The sequence below is a fragment of the Hippoglossus hippoglossus genome, chromosome 12 (assembly GCF_009819705.1).
Source record: "Hippoglossus hippoglossus isolate fHipHip1 chromosome 12, fHipHip1.pri, whole genome shotgun sequence".
Lineage (NCBI taxonomy): Eukaryota > Metazoa > Chordata > Actinopteri > Pleuronectiformes > Pleuronectidae > Hippoglossus > Hippoglossus hippoglossus.
Genome location: NC_047162.1, coordinates 9,912,707 through 9,931,712, shown reverse-complemented (window position 1 = coordinate 9,931,712; position 19,006 = coordinate 9,912,707). Strand labels below are relative to the sequence as shown.

Below are 19,006 nucleotides of genomic sequence, written 5' to 3'. Positions count from 1 at the left end.
TCTCCTTTGTGCCTCTCTTAGCTGCACAGTCTCTTCTAGGGGAAGAAGCCGCAGAAATAAATCATCTCAATTTCGGCTTGTTTTTCGGTTTGTCAAACAGAGCTAACATCTCCGAGACGATTTTAAAATTTAAATTTTCCAGCTTCATGTAAATCCACAGTTCTTGATCCTTCATTCTGAGGTCTCTTCTTAGTGAGGCATCATTCACATCAGGAGATTCTTCTTCTTTAAACTCAAAATGTAGTTTTTGATAAGCCAGACAAACACAGGTCCAATCTGGTTGTATTGAAATGGACTGCAGGTCTACCCCCAGCTTATTATTGTTTGTGTCATTAGGATAGACACAAACAGAGGTTAATAGAATAGAGGTTAATAGATTTATATCCTACATTTTGAATATTTTAAGATGAGGAATGAAACGATCTGTGTGTTATTTGTCACAAAACATTGTGTTTGCTTATTATTGGAGCTTAGATGTAGATCTAATCATATTGGAAGACACATTTATTATTAAATGAAGGAGATTTCAAGGGGGTCACTTACTTTTTCATGCCACAGTATTTTAAAAACATCTAGTCAGGATCGTGAACAGGGTAATTTCTCTCCTTCAAGAGAGGAGTTGTGTTATTTCACTCAAGTGGAAGGCATTACTTGTTATTCTTATCATGTCTCCTTATTTCCCCTAAGGCATCTTTTCTTGTCATCCTGACAGTATTGGAACTTCTTTTTCTGACTATAGGAGATTAATTTGGAATCCTGATTTTTTCAGGGGAGAGGGATGGTCAAGGTTAGCTTGACATGTTAATGAACCTAAGCATTAACTATGATGGATGACATTGCATTCTCAGCAGGCCACTGAGCCCTCAAGCTACACCCAGAATGAGCCTAGAACAGATCACCTATAGAGGACAATGGAAGCACATTGTTTGATCCTGGATTCACAATGTGGGGGGGAATTAAAGGAGTGCTGTAGTTTCCATGATCCCATATTCCCACACATTCACATGACCTTCATTTTTGTGAATGTAAATACTGCACATACTTAATAATAACAAGTATGTGTCTTTATTACCCCTCACAAAGCACATTTACAAATAAGTAGTGAATGGCTAGAAATCGTTTTGAGTGCTGAAGAATGATGGAGAATAAGAATGATTGACATAGAATTCCATTAAAATATAATTTGGAGCAAACCTACACCAGCAGATGTGTCAGACCCCTTGTGCTCATGGTTACAGGAATAAACATGTGGTGAAGTTTTCTGGGTGATCATGGTTTTTAAGGGCAAAACTTGGTGAGAGTTAGGCTGATAAAACATCCTTGGTTAGGTTTAGAAAAAGATTTTGGTTTGGGTTAAAAAAGGAATGTTCTTCTATTCATGAAAACAAACACGAGTTTAAGGCTGTGAAATGCAGGCTTCTTTACACGAGGCCACTTGAGTTCTTCCTTTGAAGGTAGATTTACAAAAAAACACAAATTTACAAGAAGAAAAACCTGAATATCTGAGTCATATAAATACACAAGAAAATCTAATTTAATGGACAGTTGAAATGATATTGCTGGTTACATCCATCCACCTAATTGGGATTTACAATTTTCTGTGAGGAACCTTTATATCCCTGAGCTCCGAGATCACCCCATGTTCCACTCTGCCCGTCATGCCCAGCACACAGCGCCCCCTCTCCATAACCAGCTCATCTCCACCCATCTCCAGCTTCACTCAACCCCCTGCCTCGGCAGTCTGCTCCCCAACTCATCCTCCTGCTGGTCGGTCCTCCAACCCCGCTCACTGCCCAGCCTCCATCGCCTGCTCTGCTCATTCCCCAGCTGACTGGTCAGCCGTCCAGTCCCACTCACAGCTCAGCCTTCTTTGGCTCCGTCCGGCAAAAATGCGCCATTTGCTCTGTGGCCTCGGCCTTCGCCTGCCAGAACCCTCATCTCTGCAATAAATCTGCTCTGCATTCAGGAGATCGCTAATATATATTCTAGGCTAAAATAAGAAGTATTAAATCCTACAGCAAAGTATTCTAATTTCATTATGTCCCCCTCTGCAGGTGATTTCTTGACAACAACACTCAGTTTCTGAAGATTGTCTTATTTTTTAAGCAAATCTGAGAGAAAAAACGTTTATGTTTTACTTGTAAATGTTTGATTTTACTAAAGGAAATTTTTTTTCTTGCAATATTACACCCCTTTCCAGGTATGTTTCTTTTTTGTATTCACATACACACTGGCATAAAAACTAGAATATCAAATGCCACATTAAATATTTCCAGTAGAAATATAATCACTGAACTTTGGGGAAAAAATCTAAACTTTTGCTGCATAGTATTTGCAGCGTGAATAAATTATTTTCCAGTGGTAGGTGGGGAAAAACAAAATAAAAAATGAATCCTTGTTAGATTCTGAAGAATGTAACTTCATATAAAATCATTTCAAGGGTGTTATTTATCTCTCAGAGATGAAGTGTAATTCCTCTAATCTTCTTTTAGCCATTTCCTTAATTTAGTGTGGTTCAAATTTCCAACTCTCTCACTGGCAAAATGTATATTCATCAAGAGTCGAAAGTTTAGTTCTGTCTGTGAATTAAAGTTATGTGCATTCAGTCTGGAGAGGAACATTTTCTCTGTATATTAAATCTAATGAATGAGAAACAGAGAGAGTTTGGTATCTTTTTCTCTAAGTTGCTCATTGATTAAAGTGTGTATTTTATGTCTGTGTCTGTCCTTTGAGTGCAAATTGTCTGTAGAGTTACATTATTGTCAATGTGGCCTTTTTTCTACACAAGAAATACTTTATCAGATAGAAAGAGCAACATCTTGGTTGTATGCTTTGGCTTTTGTTTGACATATTTGTTCCCAATGTGACATTGCATACGGAAACAGAGCCTGAAGTCATCTGTCTGATGCCAGAAGCATGAGAGTTGGCAAACCGCTAACTATGAACTGTTCCCAGACTTTGTCTCTGCCTTAAATTTGTCATGTTTGTTCTTGTATTCTTGCCCAAAGTCCACAGGATCATTTCAACACTGCAACACAGTCGCCCTCTGATTTCCACCCTTTGTTTGTTCAGTTGCAGACTGGATATATACTGTACCTTTGCGTGGACCTGCTATTTCTAGTGCCTGTTTGCTTATGTGCACTAGTGTGCTGGTATCTGCTTTTGGCTCTTCCTACGAGAAGAAATGTCTTAATCTCCTGGTGCAGGCCTGTGTTTGTGATTTTACTTCACATTGCAGTGCTGCAGTTTGGTCCACAGTGTCTTCGGAGAGATGGCTGGATCCTGTTATCTTTCCCCAGCTTGTGTTTGCTGCCCACTACGGCATGAATATAAGAGTAGCTACCAAGTAGAGACCTGCCAGTACACTGGGTTTACTATATACCCTGGTGAAAGATTCAAATGGTAGCACTGCCAACAATATCTTTTACTATCATAAGTGTGATTATTATTGTTTTCCGGGGAACTGTGAACACACCTCTCGCCTTCTTTTGCAGTTTTGTTTTGATCAGCCACGAGGGAGGCAGAGCAGCCACAGCAGGGGCAGCGAACCTTCCTCCTTGTGTTTCTAGCTATGAACCCTCGCTTCATTTGCCATCACTTGCTATTCTTACACTAGCTAGTTGGTCTGCTTTAGCACAACTTGTTCATGGGTGCTGTCATAATATTCTCTGAGAGAGTAGGCATTCGTTTTACATCAATGGCAAAACAGAAAGTTGCTGTCTCCAGTTGACACACACCATGTCCTTCCTCACAACTGACCTTTATATGCCTCTGGTGGCCACAAACATGCATTTGACCCCCCCAGTTATTTTTCAGCTGTTGGTACTGATAAATTAGATCAGATCTGGAGCACGTAGGCTTAGTGGTCCTTAGGACATAGTAGTCCCAGCCTTCAGCGAGGCTCTCTCAGCCCTGCCAGCAACCTCTCTCCATTTTGTTTGGCCTTTGGTTTGGTTCTACCTGTTACAAGGTAGATTAGTTCCAGGGGAGAGGCCAGACTGAGAGTGATTCAGTGTAGAGCTGCTGCTTTTTCGTGTCAAAAGAGGTGGTTGGGGCATGTGATTAGGATGCCTCCTAGGCACCTTCCACTGGAGGTCTTCCAGGCACGTCCAACTGTTTGGAGGCCTCAGGGAAGACCCAGCAGATGCTGGAGAGATTATATATCTCATCTGGCCTAGAAAAGCCTCGGGGTCCCCCAAAGGGGGCTGTTGCTCGGGATTGGGACGCCTGGACTGCTTTGCTTGACCTGCTGGTACCGTGACACAAACATGGATGAGCAACAGAAAAATGGATGGATGGATGGATGGATCTCTTGGTTGTGACAAACTGGATCTGAAATAATTCAGGATATTGAAGATAACTTTTGTTGAAAAAATAAATAATTGCAAACAGTTTTTTTTAACAGGGGCCTCACAGTTAAAACTATTCCCGTCATTTTTTATTAGCTTTTCATTATTGCATTGGACACAGGCCCAGTCATTATGATCCCTCCTCTGATTGTAATAACAGCGGAAATCTCCATTCTGAAGTATTGAGCATAAACATATTTTATCAAATCAATGCCTCCTTCAATAAGCTATTTGAGTGCACCATGCAGCCAGTTTTATTTTTGCCTTATTTTTTATCTAAAGCAATGGCTTTCCTTAGATTTGCCATAGGAAATTAAATGAAAACACACTGGAATGGAAGCCGTTTGTTTTCACTCTTTGTTTGTAATGGGGTATCAGACAGCCCTGGTTTTCCTATAACATGCATCATAGCTCCTTCTCATTCAGGTGCAAGGAAAAAGAAAAGCTGAAAAGAGAACATCAGAGCAGGAGAATAGCAACTTCCATTAGAAGAAAATGGAAAAAGCCGGACCCCTTACCTCGATGATTCTATGTGTGAGGATCGCTATAGTGTGAGGCTGAAAAAATATATGTATATGCAAAGATTGCGATAAAAAAATGAGAACTTTAATGGTAAACATAAGCAGTGCCACGTCAAAATCAATATAAATTAGGGCAAAGCAGTTAATCATATGGAGGGTACACTCATATTTGTAAATATGCTTGACTTTGAACATGAATAATTAATGGGTGCAAATTACTTGGCTGGGAGTGATGCTACTTCATATCTGTCACTATTAATCATTTATACCAAAGACAAACTGCTATGTTCATTCTTCTTGAAGCGAGCTGCTATACTCATTACAGGAAATGCAAGAGCAAATCCAATATAGCTCACGTATTAAGTTTCCACACGCTTATTGCAGTGAGTGCTCACAACAAGAATTTACAATGCTTTTTAATGACTGGATACCTGGTGCTGAGGTCAAGCTCGGAAAATCGTGAGGTGACACGTATTTGTTATTATGGACAATGCATCTAGGCGCCTGACTTTCATTAGCTGATGTAAATATGTTTATTGACTGAACTTATTTAATATACAGCGGTGAGAGGGCAACGTGATTTAAGACTTAAAATCTTTTTTGGATAAGCATAACTTGATTGCACCAGTTTACATCATAATAATTGCACTCAGTAATAAGCAACTTTCCCTTGTTCCATATCGCATCCATAATTTAATTAAGCTAAAACCTGCTTTGAGTGGCAGAATATGGATGCCCTGCTAAGGCTGCATGTAGGAAATAAAATGAATGAGACTAAAGAGGACCAGTTGTTCAGGGAATGCATTATTATTATTATTATTATTATTATTATTATTATAACAGTTTATCTATTGTTAATTCCCCTAACCCTTTACTTATATTCACAGTTATACCTGCACTGAGGGTGTGCGCCAAGTTTGAAATGTTTTATTAAGTAGCTTCTAGGAGACTTAAATAAAACAAATCATTAAAAAAAGTACTTTTTCTTAACTAGCTTGCCAAAGCAACCAAGCCTTAGCAAAAGATATTCTTATTACCTTTCCTGTGCATTGCAAAAGACACATCCCTTTGATGAAGTATCAGCCTTTTTGAAAAGTATCAAGTTCTAGTGTACTCTCTTAGTATGTGTATTATTTGTAGTACAAAAACTGATACACATAAGTATATCATCTGTCTAATCTTGGCTACTTTGATTCCTCGTCGGACCCATGTATTTATCCTTCCCTCCTCAAATGCACTGCAATATCACATCAGAGTTTTCAGGAAACATCTGAATATAGCATCATTCTGAATGGCACTGAAGTCTATAACACGCAAAGGTTAGAGGAAGATGGTACAAACCCTTGGGAGCTACTTTATTTCCCACATGTTGATCTGACAGAGTCGTAGAGTGTGAAAAACTGGGGTTGGTCTGTGAGCTAAGCTGTGTTCCAAGTGACCCCTGGGGCTCCAACATGCACAGCTCTGAGGATTCCTCCCAGTAGAAGAGCCTGAATGGTGCTAAAACCACTAAGTCAGTGAACATGATTCTCACAGTGACTCTCCAGGTGGGAGTATGCAGAGAATAGCATGTGGGTGACAACGTCATCCTACCCATTGTCAGCTTGATGTATGAACTGGAGGGGATCCAAATGGTCTCTCACGAGGGAGCCGGCCTGCTGTCACTTAGAACCCTGGTGTGCCCATCCTTGGCCACTGGGGCCAGGCGAGATGTTTTTCACAGCATCATCAGGCCACTCTGCAGTCTCACTGACAGGTTGAAAATGTGCTGGAAGGCCTCCCTGAGGTGTTTGGCACACACCTTGAAAAGACTTGGGCTGATGCTTTATGGGCCTTCAGCTTTGCTTCAATTCCCTCATCCTGTGATCAGCTCTTATAGACTGCCCAGAGGAGAGGTGAGGGCTGGAGTCCCTGTTGGCGCTGGGCGTGGGGGTGCATTTTCTCTTGAATCAGGGGGAGAGGCAGGTAAGCAGGTAATGGAATGATATCATTACTGACTGATGACATGGAGTGGGGAAACCCTTTAACATCGTAACTATGCAGTTAAATACTGAGCAGATTACCATTAGCTCTCATCCAACAAGACATAACCGGGGTTTCATGAGCCTTGGGAAGGCACAAAATGATATTTTGTATACCAAGTTATACCCATTTCAAAACACAAGTGTATACCTGTATAGTGGAAGGAACATTATCTAGGAACCCCTGCAGAGCTATAGACCACTTATTCCCACTCAGGCTTGTATGCACAGTGTATTCACATGCACACAGAGGTGATGAAAACAAATAAATCCTCCATCCGATGCAAAACTGTCTCTCACACAAGCAAGCAAATAAACACGCCGCTCTTATTTCCAGTGCCATCAGGCACCCTTGATGTGTACTCCATGGAAGAGGGAGCGCATACTGTGGCTTTTTGATAACACTTCAGCACAAACCTCTGCCAACTCTCACACACAAGTGTGGTTGTGCTCCTCCTTTCCCGTCGGTGACAGTTGCTCATTTTCAAACCACTTAAATTAATATTTTACAGATTATGATTCCATTAATACGGGGGCATACCCTACATTGCACCGTTTTAAGGGTGTTCCAGTTGGAAGCAAGGAACTTTGCATATTTTGCAAGGTGTTTTCTGATTTTTGTTTCTAATCTCAGAGACTGGATGGGGAAATTCCAGGCTTTTCAGGCAGTGCTGACACCAGGGTACATCTGCAGCAAGGCTCTTAAGCTGCAACTGCAGTGGGTGGTGACAGATGTGTGCAATGACCTATCAAGAAAACTCCCACAGCAACATTTTCTTCTCAGACTGCAACGTGAAATACAAGAGTGAGCAAGAGTGCTTTGGGCATGTGCAAGCCTCAGCACTAAGTTGACTTGATGGACAGAAACAACAGACCCATAAGTTGAAATGTATAATGGATGACATCCTTACTGTTCATGCTTCATAAAGTAAGAATCAATATAAAACCCTAACATCCCCTCAGAGAGGAGATCACTCCTTTACAACACAAAAGCAAATATCCCAAAATATCACGACCAAAAACAGCACCCTTGGTTTTTTGTTGCTAAATAAATCCTCATCACATTTCCAGCGTGAGGGGGGAGGTCGTGTTTCTACCCACCTCTCCCTAGGCATCTGGTGGTTGGGGTTGTGGTGACAACGGATGCTGAGGCCAAAAAGCTTGCGGGCGGTGCGCTGGATCTTGAGCCGCTGAATCTCCAGGGAACTCTGGAGCAGCCTGTATCTGGCTTGCAGGTCCCAGTCGCTGCCCCAGAGGAGATGCACACTGCTGATGGGAAGGAAGTGAGTGGAGGGCAGCCTCTTCAGGAAGGACTTGAACTCATCTGGATAATAAAGAGAGACAGAGATGGAAGGAGTGAGCAGATTGCATAATAACATCTGTTTTCTGGCAAGACTTGGCCAGACAGATAAGTCAAAAAAGTGGCTGGGCTAGTTCAGGTATTTTAACAGATCAGAAGGAATCGTCATTATCAACTGAAATATGAGGAAACAATTGGTTTCAATCCATAGCTATAAACTTGGCTATCTTATCGAGGAGTTTCCCTCATGTCTGTTCTGGATTGGTTGCTAAGAATACATTCTGTCAACTGAAGCCCTTTTCAGACATGACATCCGAAAGGGCGCCAGAGAACTGGGTCAGGACTTTCTCCAGAGTTTTCCAAAATGAAGCTCAGAGACGTTCACAACAGCAACAAATCATCCACAGGATTCAGGGGAGGGGAGAGAGGGAGCAGATATTTCCAAATAAAACATGAAACAGAGGAACAGAGGAACAATGTTATCAGAAAAGTATTGCAAATGAAGATTTTATTCCATGTGCGTCATTGTTATTGGTTTAGAAAATAAGGCCAGAAAACTGTTGCCATTATCTTTTAATATTCACCAAACCAGCCTCCTGTGATGTTTTTAGGCCAACCAGAGGTCTGTCTATGTTTCTAAATGCCAAAGGTTGCTTTTATAACATGTTCAATTTATCTGCGTCTGTTGTGAGAATATCAAAAGGGAAATGAGATCTCCCTGGCACAGTAAACACCCTCTTCTTCTGATGCTCCACAGACTTGTTGAAGAGGGACCCATTTGTTCTCAGCAGTGGTGATGATGGTAATTCGTGTTCCTCTCTGCTTCCTCTGATCCTTTGTCCGTGTCCCCTCCCCAGAAAACCTGTGAGCCCATCTCCCTGACCCCTGGTTTTTGATACAGGTCAAATTTTATGCAACAATGGACACGCAGGTGTGAGTAACTTCAATGGCAAACACGCAAGGATAAAAACAACTTTTATTTGGTTTGTTAATTAAATGAGTCATGACTCTCTGAGAAGGTCATTATCATCTCTGAGGATAGATGTAAGTGCGTCATTAGAAATAAACAATCCAGCGCCTAAAGTGTCTCCTTAGCGATGTCAGTGGTTGAGATCGAGACAAAGTAGCCTCGTACAAATGTAACCGTCTCTACTCCGGGTCCGAATTTTGTCTGAATACTGTCATGGTTTAGGTGATGCATGACTATACACTGATTCGCGCAATGGATTTAAACCCTTAGTACTGAATAAAATTGGGTTTGAAGGTAAAGATGACACAAATATTGATGAAAAACTTCTTCACATCCACATCTCCGTATTCAAGACATGCAAAGACCTGTGCTGTATGCCAGTCGCCCCCACCCCCTCCCCCCTTCAGACCTCTCCAAGACAGTTTAACAGCATAAACCACGGAGCTGAGAGCTCTTTTTCAGTCGCAGCTGAGAAATGTCAGGATTTCCTCCTCTCCCCTTCCAGGCATGTCAGGGCTCCCTTCCCCCTTTTCTTCAAAGAAGCCAGATTCTCCTCCCATGTTTTGAACTTGCCATATTCCTCCACCCAGTTTTCAGAGATGTCAGGTACCGCCCTCGCCCTTTTCCTAGAAAAGCTGTGCGTCTTCAGCACCTTCAGAGTTGTCTGAGTCCCTCACCAAGGAAAACGGAAAAAAGAAATCAATTTTCAAGTTACTCCCCCAGTCCAGGTCAATAGTTGCCAAGTCCTTTTACACAAGCATCAAAGCCATCAGAGTTCTCCTCCCTGACATAGATTCCAAAGCGTCCACATACTCTCCTCGAATGACTCTCATCACAAGTCACCCAACACACCTTATCTAAAGATTACAGCCCTCGCTGCACAACTCCACTTTGCCCTTTGTGCCATTATATGTCAATTTGTGGCTCTCAGACATTTAGCAATCGTCACATATAAAGTTTCCAGGACTTACAACCTGTTCATTTGAATTTGAGATGTAGGCCTATGTTATGATTGTACCAAAGAAGATGCTACAATTTAAAAACAAACACATGCAACACAAAGGAAACAGTGTGTAATGTAAATGTAGTAGTTGGGTTGCTGTCGGGTTTCTCTTTATATTTTAAGGTCTTGACCTTATAATGTTATGATTTGGACCTTAAATTTGAACTGAATAGCTTTTATTTGAGTTCATTCATTTGTGGCCTTTTTGTGAAGCACTTTGTAACCTTGTTTTGATAAGTGCTGAATAAATAAAGTTGTCATAGTTAGATTTTCCAAAGAAACGGGCAATGGAAGTCAACAGAACATCCAATCCAATCAATTTTTTTCCATATTATCTGTTGCAGTAGAAGATGGTAATACCAGTTGTGACAAATCAAATCACTTATTTTCCTTCCTTTCAAAATAGAACTGACAAGGCCAGACGTTTTTATCCCCAAGAGGAAACAGGAGTCTTTGTAGGGGATGCACTGTACATGATCACCATGAGCAGCAGAAAAGCCTCTAAGCATTTTTTCCCATCAGTGCTGACATTGCTAACTCTGTATGGCGCATCCACATAGCTGTAAAAAAAAAAAAATATGATCATGTTGGTTTGATCATAGCGAGTCAGTGGAATACTAAGTAGGCTGAGGTGATAAAAGCGCCACCGTGCCGACATGCTTAACATTAACAAAAAAGCTCTTCACGTCAGTTTGGTTAGTCTACAGCACATCTCTCTGCAGTGATTCAATTTAATAACGAAATAAAATGTGTTATTAGTGGAAAACACTCCTCTTTTTAAATGTTCTTATAATATATCATATTTTAACATTTTTGATTCTGCTTTCAATATGTGAATCGAGGAAACTGTGCTATCCTTTATGTAACCCCCAAAAAACGTGTTGTGCACTCTCTACACACACCTCTATGACTCACATTAACTTCCTTTCTATGGGACATAAATATATGTATCTGTTCCTGGCAGGTTTTATTGGGACACTTGTACATGCCATCAATAATAAATACAACAGCTGGGCAAAGTCGTACTCTTTTCTTCACCGTGTCCAATATTCTACTGTGTCTTGTATTTGCATCAACGGAAACAGACGTAGTTGCCATGACATTCAAGCAGTGGGCCTAGGAAGGTAATCTTATTAGCCACCATTTCCTCCGTATGTACAAATCCATGCATCTAAATAATACAATAATTTGTCAGTGCATTCCAAAGAAGGCCCATAAGAGTGTTTCCTGATGGATTTTCCAAACATAAAACACTCACTGTGGTGGTTAGAGGAAACGGATGTTTACCATCGGATCGAGACAGAAAGCAAACCCCCTTCTCTTTGGAGTAGGAATAGCAAAATTGCATTAGCTGCACTTCAATACACATTGACCTTCACGATATGATATTTTGCAATAATACGAAAATTTCACGCTACTTTCTGCAGTGAAAATAAGGGAGTTTTGGTTTCTATTAACTCTGGTAGTGAACGAGAAAGGTCTCAAGTGAAAACGTATCAAACATTTTTAAGGGTCATCAAGCACAATAAACATTTAGGGACTCAAAGATTACTAACTGTCAGAACTCTGCATCTGTGCCCTTTAAAGGGGACATGTTATAATTTTTCAAAATGCCAAAACCTTTGGTAAAGGGAGCTTGTCCCGCCCACAAAAAAACCCGCTGATCCTGAAGAACCTGTCACACCTCGTGTAGTCCAGCTACAACGACCAGCGACTAGTCCGTCACGCCCCCAAAACAAAACCATGTAAAGTGAGATCCGACACTGGCAGCGGTTGACCAATCACAATAGAGTGGTCCAGCTGGCCAATCAGAGTAGACTGGGTTTTTCAGGGAGGGGGCACCTAAAGAGACAGGAGCTAAAACCAAATGTTTCAGACAGAGGCTGAAAAGAGGAGCCACAGTTTTTCTGAACCTGAAAATGAGCAAACTGTGTTTTCACTAATAATATGCACTTAATTAATTAATATTGCTAAATGTGTCAAGAATTCTTCATTTCCCAAAAACCTGATACGTTTTAATTCACATCACATATCATTTACATAATTATCATGATGTGCTAAATGAAAATTGGATGGAGTTCTAACTTACCAGAGCTCTCGAAGTCTTTATAAGAGGTAGCCCACGACTCAGACATCCCCAGCAGGGTGTTCTCCATGATCTGGATGTCGGTGATGGGACAGTTGCATTGGGGATACTCCTCGGCGCATTGGCAGATGCACTGGTTGCTGCGGCAGACGTACTCTCCCTCTCCATTGCACATAATGTAGCTCAGAGCGGACTGGACAAATTTCTCCTGCAGGTATTCTGGGAAAATTACCTGAAGACCTGGAAAAGAGATAAGTGGGAGGTTTTAATCAGGCATAATGCATTCTTTATTGTTGTGATATGAAGTACAAGCTAAGAAAAAAATGCAATCCCGCCCTTTGTTCATTTGTCTTGATGTTGGAAATCAGTGAATAATTAGAGACAAAAGAAATGTAGCGTTTATATAACTGAAACATACTAGAAAGTAAACTCCTCTTTATAATTTAAAAAGATACAAGATCTAATGAAGATGTGTATGAAAAATGTGCAGAGGACAAATTACGGCAAATTTCTTTTTCATTAAATGTACTTTATACTTAATAGAGTAAAAACAGCATCTCCACAATGGTATAATAAACACTTATGTGAGAAAAAAAGTTACTAGAATTGAAAAAAAGTGGGTGTGAAATGGCTGACTGCTCCTCCAAGATTGCTTTGTGTCATAAGCACTCATTCGGTACTTTTAAAAAGAAGTGCTTCAGATCTCTCCTGTGTTCGACTCGAGTCGTTTCTGTCTGTGGTCACTCATCATGTGGCAAAGTATAACAGTGATTGATCAGTGCTCTCTGGTGCCATGTTGGTTTATTCAGCACAGAATTTGTTTCCCCTTCATTCACGTTGTGTTTGCATACTCAACTTTGAAAGAACACATTCCATTCTCACCACTGACAAGGTATTTATAATATTTTAGACGGAGCCAATGCATATCTCACTGTGGGGATCTCATAAGTGAAGGTGGGTGAGCAGTAAAGGCGTTCTCCTCAGTCCAGCCCCAGATCAAATAAATCCTGAGCTCTACAAGCCACTGGATTGGAAAAGAACTAAACAGATTTTTTTCCTTGTTGTATTAAACTGCATCTTGCGAGGCAATATTTTTCTTAATGGGTTTACCTGTGCACAAACAGTGCTTCAGCAGAAAATATGCAACCAGGAGCCAGAACATAATATGTTATTGAATGATGAATGATTGCACTGTTTTTCGTTTTTTCCCCCCACCCACATAGTATTTTCACCCAAAGGTGAAATCCATTTATACAAACACTCATGAAACAACATAATGTTGCTGAAATGAAAGGGAAAGTGAGGCTATAATTCACACTGCACGCATGAATTATTTTCAGGTTGGAGTCAAATTGCATCTGTTATTATGCATGTGGCAATTAATGCTGACGCACAACATACGCTAACCTGATAACAGTGGGTAATTTGAAAAGCGGATAGAAGTTTCAATACAATATGTGCCAATACTTGGCTCTGGAGCCAAAAGTACAACTTCAACATCTGCTGTCATGGCAACAGCCTTTAAAGAAAAGACTGTGTAATTAATCCTAGAATACTTGTCAATAGTCTAGTCATTATCGTGACTTATAATCAAGGTCGTTTCTGTGTAGAATAATGATGTAAATTACATTTACTGGAGAAAGAAATGTGATCTTGAGTTCCCATGTGTGGCCACCACAGAGGGCGATCTTTCACACTTTCAACTCCCCTGCCACGAAGCAACCTTTCCCTCGTAACGTCTCCTCTCATTTGAATATCACTCGCGTCCCTTCTCCTCTACACCTCATCAGAACCACTGCCCATCAGCTCTGAGGGGAACAGACGGAAGGGAGGGATGCAGCGAGTAAAAGGGAATGGATTGATCATGTCTGACCACAAAAGAGTTGGGTTGCACGGGGGCTTTTTTCTCCATCAGGCCTGTCTGCGGCCCCTGGATCCAATATTCATTTAGCTTGATGTATTCCTGGGCTTGAAACTTTAATGTGATTTGTGGGAGAATCCAGATGGCAAGTTCACGGATCAACGCGGCTCACTGACAGTGCTGGTGCCAGCGGCCGGGTGCACAATAACACCAAAGTGCCTCAGCCCTCCCTCTCTAGCCTCTCCTGTCTAACCATACCTCATACCCCCTACCCTACCATCAAACACACACACAAACACACACACACATTTTCTATTTTGAAATGAATGTGCTGGTGCTGGGAGATTGCAGAAGGAACCATTCTGGATGCTGACACTCAGGTCAGTACTATCAGTCTTGTGATCTCTTGTTTCCACTCTCTTCTTCCCACAGTGTTTCTGTCCCTTCGTTTTCAATGCTTCTCTCTCTCTCTCTCTCTCTCTCTCTCTCTCTCTCTCTCTCTCTCCACCTCTGCTTCCGTTCTCTGTACACATCTCTTCTGTCTTACTTCATTACACTCACTCCTACTCCCGCCACACTCGTGCACATGCCCCCTCGACTCATCCCCCCCATCATCCTTTGCCTCTCATTCACTCCATCAATCACGCTCCTCATTCGGGTTTCTTCACCTCTCCGGCTCCCCCCCCCCCCGATCCCCAACATTCTCCCACTCGAGCACGTACTCCACTACTGGATATTCGATGTCTCGTCCGCCCACTCCAGTGTAGAAATGATGTCATGCAATAAAAGTAAATCCATCAACATTTGTTAGTGCGGCGGGGAAGGGGAAGGAGCGGAGAGAGCTGGAGTCCTCGGGGCCCAAAATGAAACGAGAAACTAATCAGAGTATCGAAACATTTATCTTTGTGACTTTGCTGTGTTTGTGCAGTAACATGTGAAAACTCTGAGAGTAACTGGACCATAAATCCACGGTTAATATGGGGCCGAGGCAGGTACGTGGTTGAGGAAAACACTAGGTATTGGATTATCATCATTAAGGAGCTGCTGATGAAACGAAAGGTGCATATTGGAATTCCCATGCAGCCATTTGATAACCTCCAACTTCATGCTCTGTCAGTGCACATAATTCCCTGCAACCCCTATGCCTGGCTTGCTCTAAATAAATAGCGCCTCAAAATGGCAGTTAATCTCACTGCATACATCAGAGGCTGATATATTTTCTTCACGTAGGTCGGAGGATATAGGCCCTCAAACATTCCATGAATGCTAAAAAACTCTGCAACTGTGACTTTGCCTTTTCATTATGTCTTCCTGGAGAGCTCTATTTTTACATGGTGATAGTTGGGGGGGGGGGGGTATGGTGAGGGCCACAACTGAGGCTTGTAACTGCCTTGGCAAGCAGTTGCCTGCTTATTGCAATGCCACGCTCCGCCTCATAAGTTACCCTTTCATTAAAGATTAATTGACCATTGTGTGGCCGCAATTTTGCAAAATAATCATTACTTAATCCACCGGTGCAATAAAGTGCATTACTTCGATGGGGGGGGGGGGGGGGGGAGGCTTTAAATTACCATTGGAGATTACTGTTGCAGCCATGATACAAAACCGAAGACCTCTGAACTGGAAGACTGCCTGTGTTTCCCCCTCAGTACATGCAGACCTGCCCAGGCTGCCTCCCAGACACTTGAAACAGCAGGGGCATATAGTTTTAAGATTTGCTGCGTTGGCCCATTTCACATGAGTGACAACTGTGCAGGTAAAGGTGCAGCTAAAGTAGCTATTTATCCACTTTTCATTTCTTTGCATAAATCGCTTTCCGGTCTTTCACAGTGTGTGTGTCTGTGTGTGTGCGCACGCGTGAATTGGGTCTGACAGAGAATAACATGTTCCACTGGAGCTATTCTCCGCTCTCAGAATATGTTAGCATTTTTTAAAGTTCTGAATGAGGTGCGTTTTTTTGCATTCAAACGGATAATGTGTTGCTGAGTCTGTGCTGAGTAGATTATTGTAGATTATCATAAGTGTTGGAAGCACTCTAGAAGGCAGCAGCTTTTGTTGTCAAACAGGGCTGTTGATGCAAACAGTTTTTAGTTTTACGTCTAATCCAAGCGTTTGTGTGTGTTTAAAAATACTGAATGGAATCAATATTTTTATATCTCAAATGTCCTTTTCATGCCCTGTTTTTGTTTTTTCTGCGACATGAATATTTAGACATGGATGTATTTGAAGCAGCAAAGCAGCAGGGAGATGGAAAATCCCATTTCCTAGAGCAAATTAACATACAAGTGGCTGCATATGCATACATGAGACACTGTACTGTATGGGAGCCACAAAAAGACTTACAGAACACAATGTGTTTTGCACCATGTCGATATATTGTTCGCTTTGATGGAACCTACTAATATGTGTTGTTAGCACAAAACAGGGAAGCAAGGATGCCGGTGCGGTAATCACAGTAAAAGCATAAATTACGTATGAAAATGGTTTTGGCATTCGGGGCTCACTGCTCCTGCCTCCTGAGTAAAAAAAAAAAGGGAACTGCTGAAATTGCATGTGCAGGATTGAGGAGAGCAGACAGTCTGCGGAGGCAGATGAGCTCTCCACCGGCTGAGTTGTTGCCAGTTGTGCTGCACACCGGACACAGACACACAAGTCGAGTTAAAGACACTGATTACTTTTCTTCTCCGTCCCCCCCCCCCCCCCCCCGTGTGCATGATCACAGCGCAGCGAAAACAAATTTGTAATTTAAGTTTGGAATGATGCTAAATCTGTTCAAGCTGAATGTGATATTTTCTTTTTGTTGTTTTGAATTTGGATATTAGGTGTTTTACAAAATATGGCTTCAGCATGTAATTAGATATCTGGTTGCTGTTGGCCGCCCGTGCTCTTCTGTTGCACTGCTCAATCTGTTCCGTCGTGCGCTGCCATGTGTCCCCGCACAGCAGTAGCAGTCGGGCCTCGGCTTGTGAGAGATTGTACCCGTGTCGCACATTCGCGTGCGCGCAAACACACAAGCGTGGTTGCTCGGGCGCGCGCGCAAACCTACACACCCCTCGTGGGCCCCTTGAAGAAATCACATGTTTTACAAGAACCCTGGAGAGTGGGGGAGGAGGGAACGTATGACAAGCTCTGACATTTCCATTTCAGCTATAAAAGACACAACTGCCCTCAAAGTGTCAAGACGCGCCGTATACACACGCCTCGGATCAAAAGCCCAGATTTATCACTGACATGAAACATCCCTAAATGCAAAAATAATGCTAATCTGTTTGTATCGGAACGCACGTGTTTGCTTTACATTGCGTTAAAGGGCAAACAATCTGCCGAGTCATCCAGTCGTGCAGTAATCTGAAATTGAAATCCAAACATTACACAAGCTAAACCTCGTGGGCTGCCTATACATATTCAAAACTTTAGAGGTTTACGTGTTAACATGTTATTCAATTTCTCAAATACTGTATCAGTGTACCGGCATCATAAACACTTAAAAATATATATACATGCAATATAATGCATAGGTATTACAAGTTCTTTCATCTTTATTGACAGGACGTGAACTGGGTAGAGGGCGGGAAAGACACGCAGCATAGGGCCAGGTCGGAATCAAACCTGCGGCCGCTGTACGAGGACTCAAGTCTCCCTGTGACTGTGGAGATAACACATTTTTAATATTGGCCTCATTGTACACTCAAGTTTTATGACTTATGACTTAACACAATATGCTGGTGACCTCTTCAGGGTGTACCCCATCTCCTCCCCAATGTCAGCGAGCTCCATCCGCCCCAGCCACAACCCATAAATAATAAGCCGTATTGATAATACATGGATGGATGGACGGACTTAAAACCTTTGCATAACACCCGAGTGATGAATGCACATTGACTTACTATAAAGAACAATTTAAGTGTTTGTAAAAGCAGCTTTAACTAGGCTACTACAAGGTCTCTTCTCTGTAAAGAGGAGGAATAGAGTACAGATGCCCTCAATCTATTCATGAGACAGAGTCTGTCAGCGATTGAAAAAAGACTGAGTGGAGAACCATGGCACTTGCAGAAATGGCAGACTGCAGCTGGCAAGTGTGAGTGAGGGGGGGGGGGGGGGGGAATAAGGGGGAGGGGGGGAGGGGGGGATTTATGGTCATCTCGTCCCCAAATGGAAACTGGCTCTTGATTGACCACTTCCGATTGAAAGCTGACCTCCCGGTCAACACGGAGAGATTTCATCAGGTTCTGGGGATTCAGCATGTTAGAGTGACGCGAAATAAGAAATGAAAAAAACACGTGCAGCCATCCATCTTGAAAATTGTCCAGCGTTGTCACTGCCATGAAGGAAAATGGGGACGCACGTTTTCATAAATGGTCTCTGCTGGACAACAGGAGCCTGTCCGAGAGGTGGTTCGCTGCCTCAGACCACCACTGTGACAATCTATGAGGCATAGCCCGATTTACCCAGCAATTTCGAAAGCAGTTTTCAGACATGAACTCTGGGGGATGACCGCAGAATTGGGTCCAGGCTTTCTCTGGAGTTTGCCTCACACACATGAACACAAAGCTGGAGATTCTCCGCTCGGCACAACAACACACACATCTCTATCTAGGCTGTAGCGTGTTAATGCCGCTGCGGTGAACACATGTTTTTGTTTTTGTTTCACATCGATAGTGGCATCGGCCCTTATTACCAAAAGCTCTCATGACATCTTTGTCTGTGTCTTCCACGGAAATGGCACCTCACTTTTTCATCCTGAGAAATTTGGATTCTTTGGATTTTTTCCAAGTTTTGCGTCGGTCGCGCAATTTTATTTGTTTAATTATCCCAAGGCACTTTACATAGTGAGGTCAAGACCTTGAACAATTAAGCCAACAATTCTAACAATGAGCAGCAGTTTGGCAAATGTG

General features: G+C 42.1%; 1 protein-coding gene across 1 annotated transcript in view; it reads right to left on the bottom strand.

The window, feature by feature from the left end:
* Positions 1-19,006, bottom strand: part of brinp1 (bone morphogenetic protein/retinoic acid inducible neural-specific 1) — a 112,795-nt gene that overhangs the window by 6,520 nt on the left and 87,269 nt on the right. The window contains exons 6-7 of the mRNA XM_034603165.1: positions 12,254-12,490; positions 7,993-8,215 (exon numbers count right to left, since the gene is read on the bottom strand). Of these exons, the coding sequence (XP_034459056.1) occupies positions 7,993-8,215; positions 12,254-12,490 (460 nt within the window). The remainder of the gene's footprint in view (positions 1-7,992; positions 8,216-12,253; positions 12,491-19,006) is intronic.